This window comes from Ursus arctos, unplaced genomic scaffold, assembly GCF_023065955.2.
Source record: "Ursus arctos isolate Adak ecotype North America unplaced genomic scaffold, UrsArc2.0 scaffold_30, whole genome shotgun sequence".
Taxonomy (NCBI): domain Eukaryota; kingdom Metazoa; phylum Chordata; class Mammalia; order Carnivora; family Ursidae; genus Ursus; species Ursus arctos.
Window position 1 is genome coordinate 31,498,307 of NW_026622986.1, and position 17,165 is coordinate 31,515,471.

Sequence of the window (17,165 nt, forward strand, 5' to 3'; positions counted from 1 at the left end):
AATCACAACAGTGTGGTATGGGCATTAAGACAGACATACAAATGAATGAAATAGACTAGAGAGCCCAGAAATAAACCATCACATATATGGGAAAATGATTTTTGACAAGGGTGTCAAGACCATTCATTTGGGAAAGAACAGTCTTTTTAACAAAGTGCTGGGGAAACTGGACATCCACATGCAAAATAATGAAGTTGGTACCTTACATAATACTGTATACAAAAATTAACACAAAATGGGTAAAAGACCTAAATACAAGACCTAAAAAAATAAAACTCTTAGAAGAAAACATAGGACTAAAGCTTCATGACACTGGATTTGCAATGATTTCCTGGATATGACACCAAAGGCAAAGGAAACAAGAAAAAATAGACAAATTGGACTTCGTGAAAATTTAAAAATTTTGTGCATCAAAAGACCCTATCTAGAGAGTAAAATCAAGCCACAGAATGGGAGAGAAATACCTGCAAATCTTATATCTGATAAGGGATTAACATTCAGAATGTACAGAAAACCCCTAAAACTCAACAACAACAAAACAAACAGCCCAATTCAAAAATGGGCAAAGAACTTGAATCGATATTTCCCCGAAGAAGATATAAAAATGGCAGTAAGTACATGAAAAGATTCTAACCACTAGGGGGATGCAAATCAAAACTGTAATGACATACATCTCATACCCATTAAGATGACTACTAACAACCACACAAACAAGAGGATGTAGAGAAAAGGAGCCCGTGTGCATTGTCGGCAGGAGGGCAAACCGGCGCAGCCACTGTGGAGAACGGTACAGCAGTTCCTCAAAAAGTCAAAAATAGAATTACCCTATGATCCAGCAATTGCACCTTGGGTATACACCCAAACGATTTAAAAGTAGGGTCTCAGAGAGGTATTTATACATCCATGTTCATAGCAGCCTTATTCACAACAGCCAAAACATGTCATCAATCCAAGTGTGCATCAACAAATGAATGATGGATCATCAAAATATGGTACATACATAACAATGGAATATCATTCAGCCTTTAAAAGAAAGGAAATTATGTAACATTTGTAGCATATATGGATTGCACTAAGGACAATATTCTTAAGTGAAATAGTCAGGTACACAAAGACGAATACAGTTTCATGCAAGATGTCTTTGCAATCCGCCCCAAAATGGACTGGTCTTGGAAGTAACTGCATGTGTGGTATTTGGGGTGAGGTAAGGGTTCTTAGATTCTCCGTCCCTTCTAAAGTTTCAGAATAACCCATGGTAGGGGCCAAGGCTGAGAGCTTGACTCTGTGATCTCACAAGTTCCTCCAGGCCCAAGACAATGATGCTGGCAGCATCAAAGAGCAAACTTGGCAGAAGGAAGGAAAGGGGTAGGTAAGGAAAAACCAGTTAAATACACTCCTACCAGCTAAATCCAGTCTTTGCCTAGCCTTTCCCTCTGGGACTTCTTGTCTCTCGTGTCTTCTGGCGTCACTGATTTGTGGCTGGATGCAGACTGTCCAGTCACCAATGATGTAATATTACCTGAGTGGTCCAAAGGTCCACGGTCAATCTGGGCTTCCTTGGCAGGAAGGAACATTTTATCATAGAGCAGAGTCTAGTATTTTTATGGGACTATGTGCTCTGGTCTACTGTTAAATATTTCTAGAGTGGAGTGTTTTATGACCGTTCCTCCCCATTCCACCACACCCTCCATCTCTAAGTATTTTCCCATCTATGTTAACATAGAGCAAAGCACAGATTTAAGATTTTGGTAGCATGGAGCTAAAGCCATGGTACTACCAAGCTAAACACCCCCACACACAGACACACACATGTGCACAGTGGGTGGGTACGTTTTTTAGATGGAGGTGGGGGAATTGGGTCCAATTAAAAACTATTAGACCAAACATTCAGAAGAACACATCAGGAGGAACCTGTAAAAGAAATCTTCATTGATGGTATCAATACCATAGAAAGGTATGAATAAGCAGTTATTAATAAGTTCAAGAAAAGCTTTAAATCCACACTGGAAAGTAACTTGATGTGATGCTGGGAGGCTCTGCACCTGTGAATGCCATATAGCAGGGCTCTATGTGGCACGGGCCATGCTTCCCACAGCATCACCACCACCTGGAACTGGTTAGAAATGCAGATTCTCAGGCCCTGCCCCAGACCTACTGACTCAGGAGCTCTGTGGGGAGGGCCCAGCCCTCTGGGGTTTAACCAACCCTCCAGGTGGTTCTACTGTACGCTCCGATTTAGGGATCACTGACAGAGAGGACCCGAGATGAAGACGAAGGCAGTGGGGAGCAGAGCTGATTTCGCAGAGCGAGGACTCAAATATGGCCACGATGACCCCACACACCAAGCCACAGCTGCAGTCAAAACACCAAACGCAGAGAGAGTGCAAACACTACTTTTAGACCCTGCAAGTGGAAGGAGGAACTCTAAACGGTGCGAAGAGGGGACAAGAAAAGAGGGAAAGGTGGCACTCTGAAAACCATAAGCAGGGAGATAATTCAAGAACATTTTCCTGACTAAATTATGATCTTGGCCTGAGCGGTCAAAGGCTCTTAGAGTTTCCTTCAAGAGCAATCCTAGGCGCCTGGGTGGCTCAGCCCTGCTTGCGCCCTCTCTCTCTCTCTCTGTGTCAAATAAATAAAATCTTAAAAAAAAAAAAAAAAAGGAGCAATCCTCAAAGAAAGGGACCCAAGAGCCATTCACCAAGTGGTTTTGTTTGTTACATACTGCTTATTTTTTAACTCATTTATTCTGATGCAGCCTCAAACTTAGAGTAAAACTGCAAAAACAGAAGAGACCTCTGGATAGCCTTCACTCAGATTCACCAACTGTTTACATTTTGCCCCAGTACTTTATCATCCCCCATCTCTAACCATGTATATTTATTCCACGTGTGCTTTTTCCTCTAATGCATTTGAAAGTAAGTTGGAGACATTATGCTCCTTTATGCCGAAATATTCAGTGTATATTTCCAAAGACTACATTCTCTAACATACCTTCCTAAAACACAACACTCTCACATAACCCCAGAACGATTATCAAAAATCAGGAAATTTAACCTTGACACAATAGTATTATCTAATACTCAGGCCACATTCAAATTTTGTCTGTTGTCCCAGTAATGCCCTTGTTCACCATTTTCACCCTAATTCTGGATCTAATCCAGGGCCACAGGTAGCATTTCCTTGCCATGTCTCTTTAACCTCTTTCAGTCCAGAATATTTCCTCTGCCTTTCCTTTTCTCTCTCTTCTTCTTTCTTTTCTTTTTTTTTCTTTTCTTTTCTTCTTTCTTTCTTTTTCTTTCTTTCTTTCTTTCTTTTGTTCTTTTTCTTTCCTTCTCCCTTTCTTCCTTCCTTCCTCTCTTCCTTTCCTTCCTTCCTCCCTTCCTTCCTTCCTTCCTTCCTTTCTTTGAGAAAAAGAGCCCATGTGCCCATGAGTGGGGGAGGGGAAGGGCAGAGGGAGAGAGAAAATCCCAAGCAGGCTCCACACCCAGCATGGAGTCTGACATGGGGCTGCATCCTGCAACCCTGAGATCATGACCCAAGCCAAAATCAAGAGTCAGACACTTGGGGTGCCTGGGTGGCTCAGTCAGTTAAGTGTCTGACTCTTGGTTTCAGCCCAGGTCATGATCTCAGGTCCTGAGATTGAGCCCCAGGTCTGGCTCCATGCTTATCGAGTAGTCTAGCTTGTCTCTCTCCCTCTGCTCCTCCCCCTGCACTCTCTCTCTCTCTCTCATAAATAAATAAAATCTTAAAAAAAAAAAAAGAGTCGGACACAACCAACGGAGCCACCCAGGCGACCCCCTTACCTTTCCTGATCTCTAATACAGGCTGTTTTTCAGAGTATCCCTCAATTTAGGTTCATCTAGTGTTTCCTCATGATTAGATTCAGATTATGGATCTGGGGGAGAAATACCACAGGTGTGATGTTGTGTCCTTCTCAGTGAATCATATCAGGAGGCACATGAAATTAATTTGTCCCAAGATTAGTGATTGTACCACAGGTTCACTGGGCACCATGCAGGGGAGGGGATTCAAGGAATGTGTGTCCAGCTTAGCTAAACTGACCCTGTGCAATTGGCCACCTATATAAATATCTGTTCCTTATCAAACTTCAATCCATTCATTCTAGCATCCATTGTTTCTTCTCTAACTCCATCATTCCTTCTATGTTAGCTTTACACTGTCAGGAGGGCTTTCTCTTCTCCCCTGCTCACTTATTCATTTATTTATTTATATTAGGACAGACTTACGGAGTTTTGTTTTAGTTTGTTCCATAATCTGTTAGGCTTTTTATTTCCTTCGATACTCAAATGGTCCCAGATGTGGCCAGTGAGAGCCAGTTCAACCTTCTCACTATATCCTTTTGACAATGTCGCCATCTTTCTTTGACTATTTCCTTACTTTCTAGTACAACAATATATTCAAGGCTCATCTTTTGATCTTTTAAAAGATCAAAATGCCAGGCACCTGGGTGGCTCAGTCAGTTAAACGTCTGACTCTTGATTTCAGCTCAGGTCATGATCTCAGGGCCATGAGATTGAGCCCCGTGTCAGGCTTCACACTGAGCATGAGGCCTGCTTAAGAGTCCCTCTCTCGGGGTGCCTGGGTGGCACAGCGGTTAGGTGTCTGCCTTCGGCTCAGGGCGTGATCCCGGTGTTATGGGATCGAGCCCCACATCAGGCTCCTCTGCTGGGAGCCTGCTTCTTCTTCTCCCACTCCCCCTGCTTGTGTTCCCTCTCTCGCTGGCTGTCTCTATCTCTGTCGAATAAATAAATAAAATCTTTAAAAAAAAAAAAAAAGAGTCCCTCTCTCCATCTCCCTCTGGCCCTCCCCATGTGTGCGCGCTCTCTCTCTCAATAAATAAAATCTTTAAAAGTAAATAAAGAAATAAAATAAATTAAAAAATCAAAATGCTTTCCCCATCCTAGCCCTGGAATCAGCCTTTTCTCTAAGTAGCCACGGTTTCTTTTGGTGGAGACCAAGATCTGGGCACCAAGTATGCTCACTGTTAATGTGTCATTGCTTCTAGGCATCGTAAGAGGATGGAGCTAGAGCACACACATGCACACACACACTTGCACAACACATTGCCATGTACAGACATATGTGCACACACACGTGAACACACATACGATGATGACATACTGATACCTCCAACCCCAGTTCTCTTCTAACACCATAGGGTACATTCTAGTCATCCTTTCCCCTGATCCATAGTTCAACTTCTTCCTCCAACAGAGAGAAACCTGGACTGTGTTCGTCTTTCTCAAATAAAAAGAAAATGTTCGAGTCTGCTCTAATAGTCACGTGAATGAAGAGAGAACACTGAGACTATTAGAGCAGCACAGATGTATATTATATTGTACAAAATGTGAGATTCAAGGCCGATGGGATTTAAAAAAAAAAGTCAATGGTTGGATTAAGAACAAAAATCAAACAATCCATTTCCCTTCTTGAGACCAGGAAGAACAAAGTAAGGCCTGGGCTCTCCTGACCCAGGGGGCTGTCATAGCTCCGGTGGGCACAGGTAGGAGACACGCTGGAATCTCAGCCAAGAGAGCCCACAGGGAAGGCCTTCCTGAAGGAGATGGGGAGAATCGGACAGCTGACCCAACTGTGGGCTGGTCGATCTGCAGGCTGCCATGCCCTTGTAGTAGACTGTTCTGACCATATTCTGAATTTGGAGGCGGATTCCTCTGATTCTAATATCTGAAGAGGCTCACCCAGCCAGTGGGACGTGGCATAAGGGGTCCAGGCAGTGAGTAGGTGTCCTGGTGATTCTGACAGTCATTCTTGGACATCTGAACCTAAGCCAGCGGCTGGGCAGTGTGGCAATCCAGGGACTGCTCTCTGGAGGAAAAGATGGGCAGGACCTGGGCAGGGGGGTCAGAGCCCTAGTCCCAAAAGCTAGGGTTTCTAGGAAGAGACAGGCCAACCCACAGGGAGCAGGTTAGAAGGAAGGAGAAAGCTGCCCTTCGGGGGCCCATGGCCAGTCAAGGCTGACCCCAGATCCTGGCCAACCCAAAGAAGGCTCAGGTTGCTGGAAAGCAGACACAGATACTATTTGGGTAAATCAGACAAGCGTGGCCTATTTGAAGAATACAGAAGGAAACCAGCCCCAATTAGAACACCCAGGTTAAGATCAGAGACGTTACATTTTCCAGGATGGATGGGGATTCATGTTCCAGAAGCCGAATCCTCACTGTGACATGCAGAGCTGCAGAAGATGGTCGCATTTTCCAGAATCTGTCCCCCTCAGACCTAGCACCAAGGTCTACTGTGGGTAGGTGACGGAGCTCACCTCATCCACTTGGGGTTTGGACTGTTTACCGTACTTGCAGGTAGCTCAGTCATCAGACTTTCAGACTAGAACTGTCTGCTTCTGGTGCATTCCAGAACCCAGACATGAGGAGACAGAACTTGGCCAGGTGTCATACCCACAAGCCATGAGACCAGCTCTAGGGCTTATCCTGCAGATCTACTGAGCACCTATCTGTAGAAATGCCACAAAAATGAAATGAACGTACATGACCGGGCAGGTCCCAGGACATTGCTTTTAGCCAGGAGGTTTCATAGTGAGGAAAATCGTGGCATCTAAATCTTGCTCAAATCTTTCAACTTCTAATTAGAAGGAAGGGGACATTTTTAACACAGTTGTACAGGTTAGAGAAAACTTGACTCATTCTAGCTCTGGCTCTTACCTTCTTTTGGTGACATTCTTCTGATAAAAGGTATCACTTGGCACACACTTTGTCACGTCCACAGTCTGCTGGGAGTGACTCGGTTGGGGGGGGGGGCGTTTGTCTCCCTAAAGGGTGTCCAGAATCCTCCCAGATGACCTTGCAAACCTTCTCGCCTTCAATTTTTCCCCAAGCTGGCTTCACTTGCTCAGAAAAAGGCAAAAATTCCTAATTCTAGAATCTCCTGCATTTCTCACATTCAGTGTAGCAGGCAACATATTATAACCAAAGCACTGAACACCCCCACTAGGCAGGATTTATCCCTCTCCTGCCCTAGGCTCAACCAAGATTTCTGAGTTCCTGTGGCAGGGTACTTTAAAATCTCCCACTCCCTACCTTTCTATTATGAAGTATTTCATATATTTAAAACAGTGTATACAGGCACAACTAATATTCTGCCAGTCCTCATCAGTGTGCCCTTTCATCCGTGGCCAGTGGTCGCCCTGCCCCCATCCCAATTATTGCCAGCAGCTATCTAGGTGGCACTCCTTATTAAATACTTTAATTTTCACACCAGCATATATTAATATATGAAAAGGAATAATAAACATCTAGGTACAAAGTGGCTGAAGAAACAGGGCATTGCAAAAACTTTCAAAAGCATTTTAATTTATTTTTTATTTAAAAAAAGTTTTAGGGGCGCCTGGGTGGCTCAGTTATTAAGCGTCTGCCTTCAGCTCAGGGCGTGATCCTGGCATTCTGGGATCGAGCCCCGCATCAGGCTCCTCTGCTGGGAGCCTGCTTCTTCCTCTGTCACTCCCCCGCTTATGTTCCCTCTCTCTCTGACTGTCTCTGTCAAATAAATAAATAAAATCTTAAAAAAAATAAAATTAAAATTAAAAAAGTTTTAAAGATGTTATTTATTTGAGAGAGAGAGTGTGTGAGTGAGAGAGAGTGCACAAGTGAGAGGCAGAGGGAGAAGCAGACTCCGGCTGAGCAGGAAGCCTGATGCGGGACTCGATCCCAGGACCCCAGGATCATGACCTGAGCCGGAGGCAGACGTTTCACCGACTGAGCCACCCAGGGGCCCCGCAAAAGCATTTTTAACAGGTAAAACATTTGCACCACTAAAAACTCAGAAAGTGTGAAAAGGCAAAAAAAAAAAAAAAAAGTATGAAAAGGCATTCAGTAAAAAGTCTCTCCCAGGGCATCTCTCAGCGGCCTCCTCCAGTATTAACAGTCTCTTGCATTCTTTCAGAGATTTTATGGATAGGCAAAAAATTGTGTATTGGTACCACTTCTTCTTTTTTCACTGATGGTAGCATATGAAACACAGGGTTCTGTTCCTTTCTTCCTAACCTAACAGTGTATCTTGGAGATCTTTCCACTTCGGTGCCTAAAGAGCTTTCTTCATCGATTATAAAGAGCTGGGGGGTACTTCTTCGCAGGGTAGCTGTATTGTAATTTACTAAATTAGTCTCCTGCTGACCACATACAAGGTAATTTATAGGTCCTGGCTATCACGGTCAATAACTTTGTACATACTCACTTCATAAAGGTACCAGTGTACCTGTAAGGTAAAGTCTTGGAAGTGAAATTGCTGGGGTAAAGGGCGCGTGCATACTAAGCATCACTCTCTGAACAACTCTTTCTTGAACACCTTCCCTTGCCAGCTATTGTACGGGGCTCAGAGAAGCCCGTGTTGGCCCCCGCCTCCAACGCTCAAAGTGCAGGTGATGAGACACAGCCATTCCATCATCTCGTTGTCTTACAACCATGGGAGTGGCTGGCTATACAGGGAGAGAACGCAGAACTGTGGGACCCGGCTGACTGGGTGGGGAGGGGGAGAGGAGGGAAGGCTCTCCTGAGAACGTCATGTTCATGTGAGGAAGGATGGCAGGAGATGGGCTGGGGAGAGCAGTGTGCATGGTGAGTGGCTTGGGGGCACCGAAAGCCAGTGTGGCCACGGAGAAGAGTAGCTGGGCAGCGGAGGGCGGGGTGGGCAGGTCCAGCAGAGCCTTGAAGACATCTTGAGGATTTTAGTTTTTATTCTAAGAGCACTGGGCAACCAGAAAGGAGTGAAGTCATCCAGTGTGCATTTCTGAAGATGACTGGCTGTATTACAGAAATGGGTTAAAGTTTTCATGGAGAACAGGCAGGGAGACCAATTCAAAGACTACTGCTGCTTTCCGGCAGGAGAACGCAGAGGCCGAGCTGGATGGGGCCAAAGAGACAGAGATGGTGAGAGACTGATGGGGAGTGAAGGGAAGGGAGAGGGGTTTCCACAGATGACTCCCCAGTCCCTAACCATGCTGGATGGTGAGCACTTAAGACAAGGCTGCTGGAAGGCTTCTAAATGATGAGAACCCTTACTGAACATTTTCCACATGCTTAGAATCTAGGGCGTATCCTAAGGGGCCCCTCGGAAAGCCAGACCCTGGCTGTAAAGGCACGAAGTGCCGCCCAAGTTGCCCTGGAGAACACCTTCTGAACAAGCTGAAATGTGTTCATCTCTCCTGTCTTATCTGTACCCTTGCAGGCATCACATGCCCTCCTCCCACGTCGGTCGAACATGCAGACATCCGGGTCAAGAGTTACAAAGTGAGCTCCAGGGAGCGGTACACGTGTAACTCTGGCTTCAAGCGTAAAGCTGGGACATCCAGTCTGACTGAATGCGTGCTTAATGAGACCACCAACGTTGCCCACTGGACAATTCCCAATCTCAAGTGCATCAGTAAGTAGCCATCCCTGCAAGTCTCTCCATCCCCCTTCCCAAAGCCCTACAGAGACGAACTATAGTGTGGGAAGCTGAATGAGCCCATCTCTGGGGGACAAGACATTTGTGTTGAGGTCTGAGGCTAAATAAACCAATGGGCCTCTAAACAACACCCCTGGGAGCTGAAAACACACAGGCTTTAGGGCCACACAATTTTGGGTTCCTTGAGCAAGGGCCTCACCATCTTGGAAATCTTTGTTCCGCATCTAGAAAATGAACGTGATGTCAACACTGTGGGTTGTAGCAGTGAAAGTGAAACCTGGACAATATTAACTACAGCCATCCCTCATTTTGTTGCATTTTGCTTTATTGCACGTTACACATAATTGTGTTTTTTATGAATTGAAGGTTTGTGGCAATCCTGCCTCAAGCGAGTCTATTGATGCCATTTTTCCAACAGTATCTGCTCACTTTGTGTCTCTGTGTCACATTTTAGTAATTCTCGCATTTCAAACTTTCCTATATTTGTTATGGTGACCTGGGATCAGTGATCTTTGATATTACCACACTGCAATTCTCTTCGGACACCACAAGCTGCACCCACGTAAGACGGTTAACTTAATGGGTGTTGTGTATGTATCCTGACTGCTCCACGAGCTGGCTGTTCCCTGTCTCTCTCCCTCACCTTGGACCGCCCTATTCCCTGAGACAGAACAATATTGAAATTAGGCTAATTAATAGCCCTACGATAGCTTCTAAAGATTCATGTGAAAGGAAGAATCACGTCTTTCTCTTCAAATCAAAACTAGGAATGATTAGGTTAGTGAAAAAAGCATGTCAAGTCAAGATAGGCCAAAAAAATAGGCCTCTTGTGCCAAGTTGTGAATGCAAAGGAAAAGTCCTTGAGGGAAACTGAAGGTGCTACTCCAGAGAACACAAAAAAGGTAAGTAAGCAAAAGAGACTTATTGGTGATACGTAGGAAGTTTTAGGAGTCCAAATAGAAGATGAAACCAGCCACAACACTCCCGTAAGCCAAAGCCGCATCCAGAGCCAGGCCCTCTCTTCAATTCCATGAAGGCTGAGAGGGTGAAGAAGCTGCAGAAGAAATGCTTGAAGCGAGCAGAGGTTGGTTCATGTGCTTCAAGGAAAGAAGCCATCTCCATAACATAAGAGTGCAAAGTGAGGCAGCCAGTTATCCAGAAGATCTGGCTAAGATAATTATTGAAAGTTGCTACGCTAAACAACAGATTCTCAACGTAGACACAACAGCCTTAGTGCGGAAGAAGTTGTCCTCTAGGACTCTCCCAGCTGGAGAGGAGCAGTCAATGCCTGGCTTCAAAGCTTCAAAGGACAGGCTGACTCTCTTGTTAGGGGCTAATGCAGCTGATGACTTTAAGTTGAAGCCAATGCTCACTGACCATTCTGAAAATCCCAGGAACCTTAAGAATGATGCTAATGTCCTCTACCTGTGCTCTATAAAGGGAAGAACAAAGCCTGGACGACAGCACATCTGCTTACAATATGTTTTACTGAATATTTAAAACTCACTGTTGAGATCTAGTACTCAGGAAGTTTCCTTTCAAAATATGACTGCTCATTGCCAATGCACCTGGTCACCCAAGAACTCTGATCGAGATGAAAATGAAATTAAGATTGTTTTCCTGCCTGCTGTCACAATATCCATTCTGCAGTCCCCGGATCAAGGAGTCATTTCAACTTTCAAGTCTTATTATTTCACAAATACATCCCATAAGGCTGTGGCTGCCAAAGATAGTGATTCCTCTGATGGGTCTGAGCAACGTAAATTAAAAATCTTCTGCAAAGGATTCACCATTCCAGATGCCATTAAGAACATTTCATGATCCATGGGAAGAGATCAAAATATACACATTCACAGGAGTTTTGGAGAAGTTGATTCCAGCCCTCATGGATAACTCTGAGGGGCTCAAGACTTCACTGGAGGAAGTCACTGCAGATGGGGTGGAAACAGCCTGAGACCCAGAATTAGAAGCGGAGCCTGAGGATGGGACTGAACTGCTGTGATCTCATGACCAGACTTGAACATATGAGGAGTTTCTTCTCGTGGAAGAGCAAACAAAGTGGTTTCTTGAGATGGAATCTACTCCTGGTTAAGTTAACAACAGAAGATTTAGAATATTACGTGAACTAAGTTGATAAAGCAGTGGTAGGTTTGAAAAGACGGGCTCTAATTTTGAAAGAAGTTCTACTGTGCGTAAAATGCGATCAAACAGCACCACCTGCTACAGAGAAATCATTCATGAAAGGAAAAGTCAGTCACTGTGGCAGACTTCATCCGTGTCTTATTTTATGGAATTGCCACAGCCACGCCCATCTTCAGCAACCACCCCCGATCAGTCCGCAGTCACCGACATCGAGGGACGACCCCCCCCCACCAGCAGGATTATGACTCACTGAAAGCTCAAATGATGGTTAGCATTTTTTAGCAGTATTTTTTAAATTCAGGTATATATATTGATTTTTTAAGACACTATGCTATATAGCCCCCTTCATAGTCTACAGTACAGTGCAAACGGAACTTTTCTATGCACTGAGAAACAAAAATATTCATTTGACTTGCTTTATTGCCACATTTACTTTATTGTGGTGGTCTGGAACTGAACCTACACGATCTCTGAGGTATGCCTTTAAGATTATGATACCAAGAATTTGGCTACAAAGGGTGTCTGCTCACAGCATGCTTGCCTCCCAGATAGCTTCCCCAGTTTCTCCCTAGAAGACAACCTGTAGGGAAATTATTAGTGTGCTTTGCTGTTACCCACCCAGGAGAATGGGGGCTACCCAAGGAGCAGAGACTCCCTTAGCTTGGTCTCCCATGTCTGGGGTCCAGCCAGCACTCCAGAGCCCATGAGAGGGATGGTTGTCACAATCTATTTTTTCTTTGAACCATCCACAACTGGATAACTATGTCAGAGGCCAACAATCTTGGAGTGGAAGTCAATAGTGCCATTTCCAGGAATAAGAAGCCCCTTATGCTAGAAAAATAAAGAATAACTCATGGTTTATTGCATATTTGGTACATGTCCAACTGCAAGCGATATACTTTCTCATATATGTGAAAATTCTCAAGTCCTCTCTGGAGAAGTGCACAAAAGGGGCTGTTCTAGAGAAAACTCACTCTGCTGTAAGATTCCTCAAAGAGCCAGACTTTCTCATTGATTTTATGCACCTGCCCCCTCCACCTGCATGACACCATGCAGACATCAGAGGCAGGGCAAGGAAGGAGCCTTCTATTTGTTGCAAAGGAATCACTGAGCTGGGGACACAGTGCCACATGGCGTTAAGTGCCACTGAAGTGATGAGCTAGCTGGGTGACGACAGGTATGAGCAATAACACTGTGGCAAAGACACAGAGTGGACCTCTTACTCTGTCCAGTCTGGGCACCCACTGGTACATGTATTCCAGGGGCAAAGATAAGGGCTTTCCAGCACAGGCAAAGTGACCGTTTCTTCAAAGTGCCAATTCCTTTGAGTGAATGAATCCAAGATGGAGAAGAGGTGTAGGCTCTGAACCGGTTGGTGGAGGGTGGGGGGAGAGGAAGCAAGGGGGAGAGACCTGGGATCATAGACTTTTAGAAGCTAAAGATTGGATGATCTTTAGGTTTCATGTAGCCCAAAGGTTCCTCACCTTCCACCACTAACAACTCCCTCCATTACTTTTCCTAACCTCCTGTGCTTGGAATGCTCCTCACAAAACAACGGAATCTACCAACTAATCATTCATTTTTCCATGTAAAAGACAGTATTATAAAATGGAGTCGATCTCATTGATTTCATTCTAACCTAAAATAACAAGACATTTGATATGTGCGCAGTCTTTTTGAAAGGCTAGGAAAAGAGTTTGCCATCTGTTTGCATTTGCATGGGGATTGCAGATTGGGAAACATTGTTGCTTATTTCTTGTGCTTCTGACCTATCCCAGGAAGCCAGATATCTCCATTTTAAATTTATATAATTATTTTTTATTTATATGTGGTTGTGAAGCACTCCAGGTTCCACCCTCAGGCTCATAAATGCCATGTGGTTATCCTCTCTCTAGGAGACCCCTCCCTGACTCACCTAAGGCCATCCTCCACAGAAGTGCCAGCAGGGGTGACCCCAGAGCCAGAGAGCACCTCCCTTTCTGGAAAAGGTAGGGATGTTGTAAACTTTTTAAGGACTCCCATTCCCTGCGACCACTCAGGTCCCTGTGAGTCCCCCAGATTCTTGGACCACTGCTGGAGTTCCACGGCCAACTTAAACAACAGAACATACTTTCTTTAAACGTCAAAATTAAATCTTATATTAGCTTAATTTTCTCTTTTAAATCAAAGTTGCTTGATAGCTAGGTTTCAGTTGCACAAAATTAATGATCATTCGAAATCCACTCTTAATATGCCGGATCATTAGCTGTAGATGCACTTCCTTATCAGAACTGGGGAGGATCTGTGGTTTTCCCTGCCTTGCATGTTAGCCCGTCAACACGTCATGGGTGCCAGTGGAAAACAGCACATTCCTGCTTCAGAGACCAAGGACGTTCTACTTACATGGCACATCAGGAAGTGGGACCTGCGGCATGTTTGCCTCAATTCCCTCATCTCTGTGTCCCACAGGGACAACGGGGATGAGCCTACAAGAAGCCTGCAAACCCAACAGGCTGCTTCATAGCAGAGGAAGCCTGAGTTCAAGATTTACTTATTTTAGAGACAGAGAGTGCGTGCATGTGCGTGGGCGAGCTTGAGTGGGGGAGGGGCAGAGGGAGAGAGAGAATCTCAAGCCGACTCCATGCTCAGCATGGAGCTCAATGATGGGCTCCATCCCAGGACACTGAAATCACGACCTGAGCCAAAATCAAGAGCCGACGTTTAACCAACTGAGGCACCCAGGCGCCCCAAGAAACTGGAGTCTTTTATAACTGGCTGACCATGTCTGCCCTTTGCTCCATAGGGAGGCGCTGTCTCCACCTTCCAAGGCTATATGAGCATCTTTGAAAAGATAGTCCCAAGAGAGGGCTGTCAGCGCCTCTGCTGACGAGGCATGCAGAAACATGAGAGACCCGTGCAGAACTGTCCCCCAACAGTCCCAACTATGATTGCTCTGGTACAGAAGCATTGCACAAAGCTGCCAACATTATGAATTTCCAGGGTTTTAGTTCATCTTCCATCCCAATTTTCTCAGCACCGTTCTGATGTTAAGAAAATTTGGAATCTTGGATGATAATATCTTGGGACAATGTGCCCTACATCCTAGGAAAGCCTTAATTTACACTTAACTCCTGATTTTTTGTGTCCTGTTATCCAGTGTGGCTTCCCCCCTCCCCCCTTCCTGCCCAGACACAGTCATCCTGCTGCCTTTGGCTGCACTGCTCAGGCACGCCTTCCCTAGAGCATAGCTTCCTAACCGTGGACACGCACAGGGACTTCCCTGGGACTCTGGCAGTCTGGGGAGCGGTCTGGGAATTAGGGCTCTAGAAGCTCCCCCAGGTAATTCTTAGGGAGGCAAAGCTGGGAACCAATGCTGAAGGGAGGATGGCGAGGCCAGAAGGAGGTTTCCTCCTAGTTAGGTAGTCTGTTGACTACAAACCAAGGATACGGTTGAGCACTGGCTACATTTAAGTTTGGGGTAATTCCCAAACCCCTTTGACCCAAGTCACATCTGGTTCACCAACTGATGAGAGTAATCAAGGGATGTCTCCCAGCCTTGCCTTCGTGCGTCGCACACGATGAAAGCGTGCGGTCAGAATCTCAGGCGTGGGAGTGTAGTCTCCGATGCAGGGTGACATGGCCATGAGCACTAGGGTGGAAAGGCTCTGGGGGAGCTCTGTCTGCAGGGCACCTGGAGTGCTGGCAGGCCAGGTCGTGTGAGTACATGTGAGGCACTGACGGGGGAGGAAGGGGCAGGAGGACGTCTGACAGCATAAGCGGCTGGGAGAGCAGCCCCACACAGTGTGGCCACACAGCCAACGGTGCTGGGGTCCCAGAGGCACTTTGCTCACTCCTTTGCTCTGGGGCTGCAGTTCCTAGGTACGGTATTTATCACACTGGAAGACCCCTCTTTCATGGAAAGAGAATAGTGAAGTTCTTCCACCTTCCACCATGCTTCACAGTTTGGGGGCAGCCGTTTGCCAGGTCGACAGGGAGGGTGAGGGCCTAGACACAAGGCGGGCTCCCCTCCCCCAGATCAGCACAAAACCAGGACCCTTTCTTCAAATACGCTCTCTAAGATTCAGTCAGGCTGAACCGCAGGCTTCCCCTTATTTCAGATATCATCTGCGAACATGTAAAAAATAAACGAATATCAGCACCCCAGATGTCTCAGGCAAATATAGTCACACTCGGTTTTTGAGAGCGGGCTCTCGCAGCATCTTAGATGCCTTCTCTAGTACACGAGCCCGATCTACTCAAATCCATGGTGTCTTTAACTTAGGGGCACCATGGTAAACAGCTACAGAGCCTCTCGCATTCTCGAAAGTCCCATGGCCATTCCAGATGCATGAATGCGTTACCCACATAAGGGATTTTCCCAGACAGTCATGGAGGCATGTGCTGGGGGAGGGCTGGCCCATGGTGGACTTCACCAAGTATTAAGTCCACTCTCCTCTGGAGCTGAGCCGAGACACAATTATAAATATTTCTGTTCTCCATATCTTGCACTTTCCTACAGAGCCAGCTTTCACTTCCAAGTCAGACACCACAGTGGCCACAAAGCCCGCTGTTGTGCCAGGCTCCAGGCTGATGCCATCAAAGCCTCCTGCTACAGGAACCACAGGGCCGATCGGTAAAGAACCCTCCCGAGCCCCACCTCAGGCAACAGCAAAGGCCTCGGAACACACTCCCTCTGCCTCACAGGAGACGCCAGGTTAGCACTGGCTTTGCCGGCTTCAGGAGAGGTCAGCAACCCATGGGCCGCTCCTGAGGTGGGGTGGAGACCTGGAGGGAGCTGACTGCACAGCATTATACCCCCCGATCCAAAGTCCAGACAACTCCGTAACCCTCTGCCCGCTGCTCTGTGCCACAGCCTTCCTGCTCTGCCCTCTAACCTCTGTGCTTTGCCCTGGTTCAGCCCAGCTGGAAAAGAAAGTCCATCTCCTGGATGGGACAAGGCTCACCGTATTGACCTGCATGGCAGAGGCTTTGCCAATCTGAATAATATCTGCCTCCTCCCAATATGGGAGGACAGTGGAAGCCTTCTGTATTCTGGAGTCACCATCTGTGGGATGGAAAAGCTCTTGGTAATCCGCATCTCCCATAAAGGCACATCTGATGCTTGTGGCGGGTTTTTCTCTACTGCAATACCATTGGCTGTATTCCCCATGCTGTACCTTTCGTCCAAGTGACTTATTCATTCCACCTCTGGAAGCCTGGGCCTCCCACTCCCCTTCACCCATTTTGCCCATCCCCCCACACTCCTCCCCTCTGGCTGTCATCAGTTTGTTCTCTGTGTTTATGCGTCTGTTTCTGCTTTTGTCTGTTTGTTCGTCTGTTGCGTTTTTTAGATTCCACATCTAAGTGAAATCATATGGTATTTGGCTTTCTCTGTTTGACTGATTTCACTTAGCATAATCCACTCTACGTCCACCCACACCACGTCTTCTTTATCAGCTCATGTCCTGATGGACATCAGGCTGCTTCCGTATCTTGCTCACCGTAAATAATGCTGCTATAAACACAGGGGTGCATGTGTCTTTTCAAATCAGTGTTTTTGTTTTCTTTGGGTAAACACCCAGCAGTAAATTACTGGATCATATAGG

General features: G+C 46.0%; 2 protein-coding genes across 2 annotated transcripts in view; one reads left to right on the top strand and one right to left on the bottom strand.

Annotated features, from left to right (window-relative positions):
- IL15RA (interleukin 15 receptor subunit alpha) overlaps positions 1-17,165 on the top strand; it is a 59,842-nt gene that overhangs the window by 20,829 nt on the left and 21,848 nt on the right. The window contains 3 exon segments of the mRNA XM_057304630.1: positions 9,220-9,414; positions 13,476-13,568; positions 16,079-16,273. Coding sequence (XP_057160613.1) covers positions 9,220-9,414; positions 13,476-13,568; positions 16,079-16,273 — 483 coding nt within the window.
- The window catches only part of FBH1 (F-box DNA helicase 1), a 111,056-nt gene that overhangs the window by 18,996 nt on the left and 74,895 nt on the right, over positions 1-17,165 (bottom strand). The window lies entirely within an intron of this gene.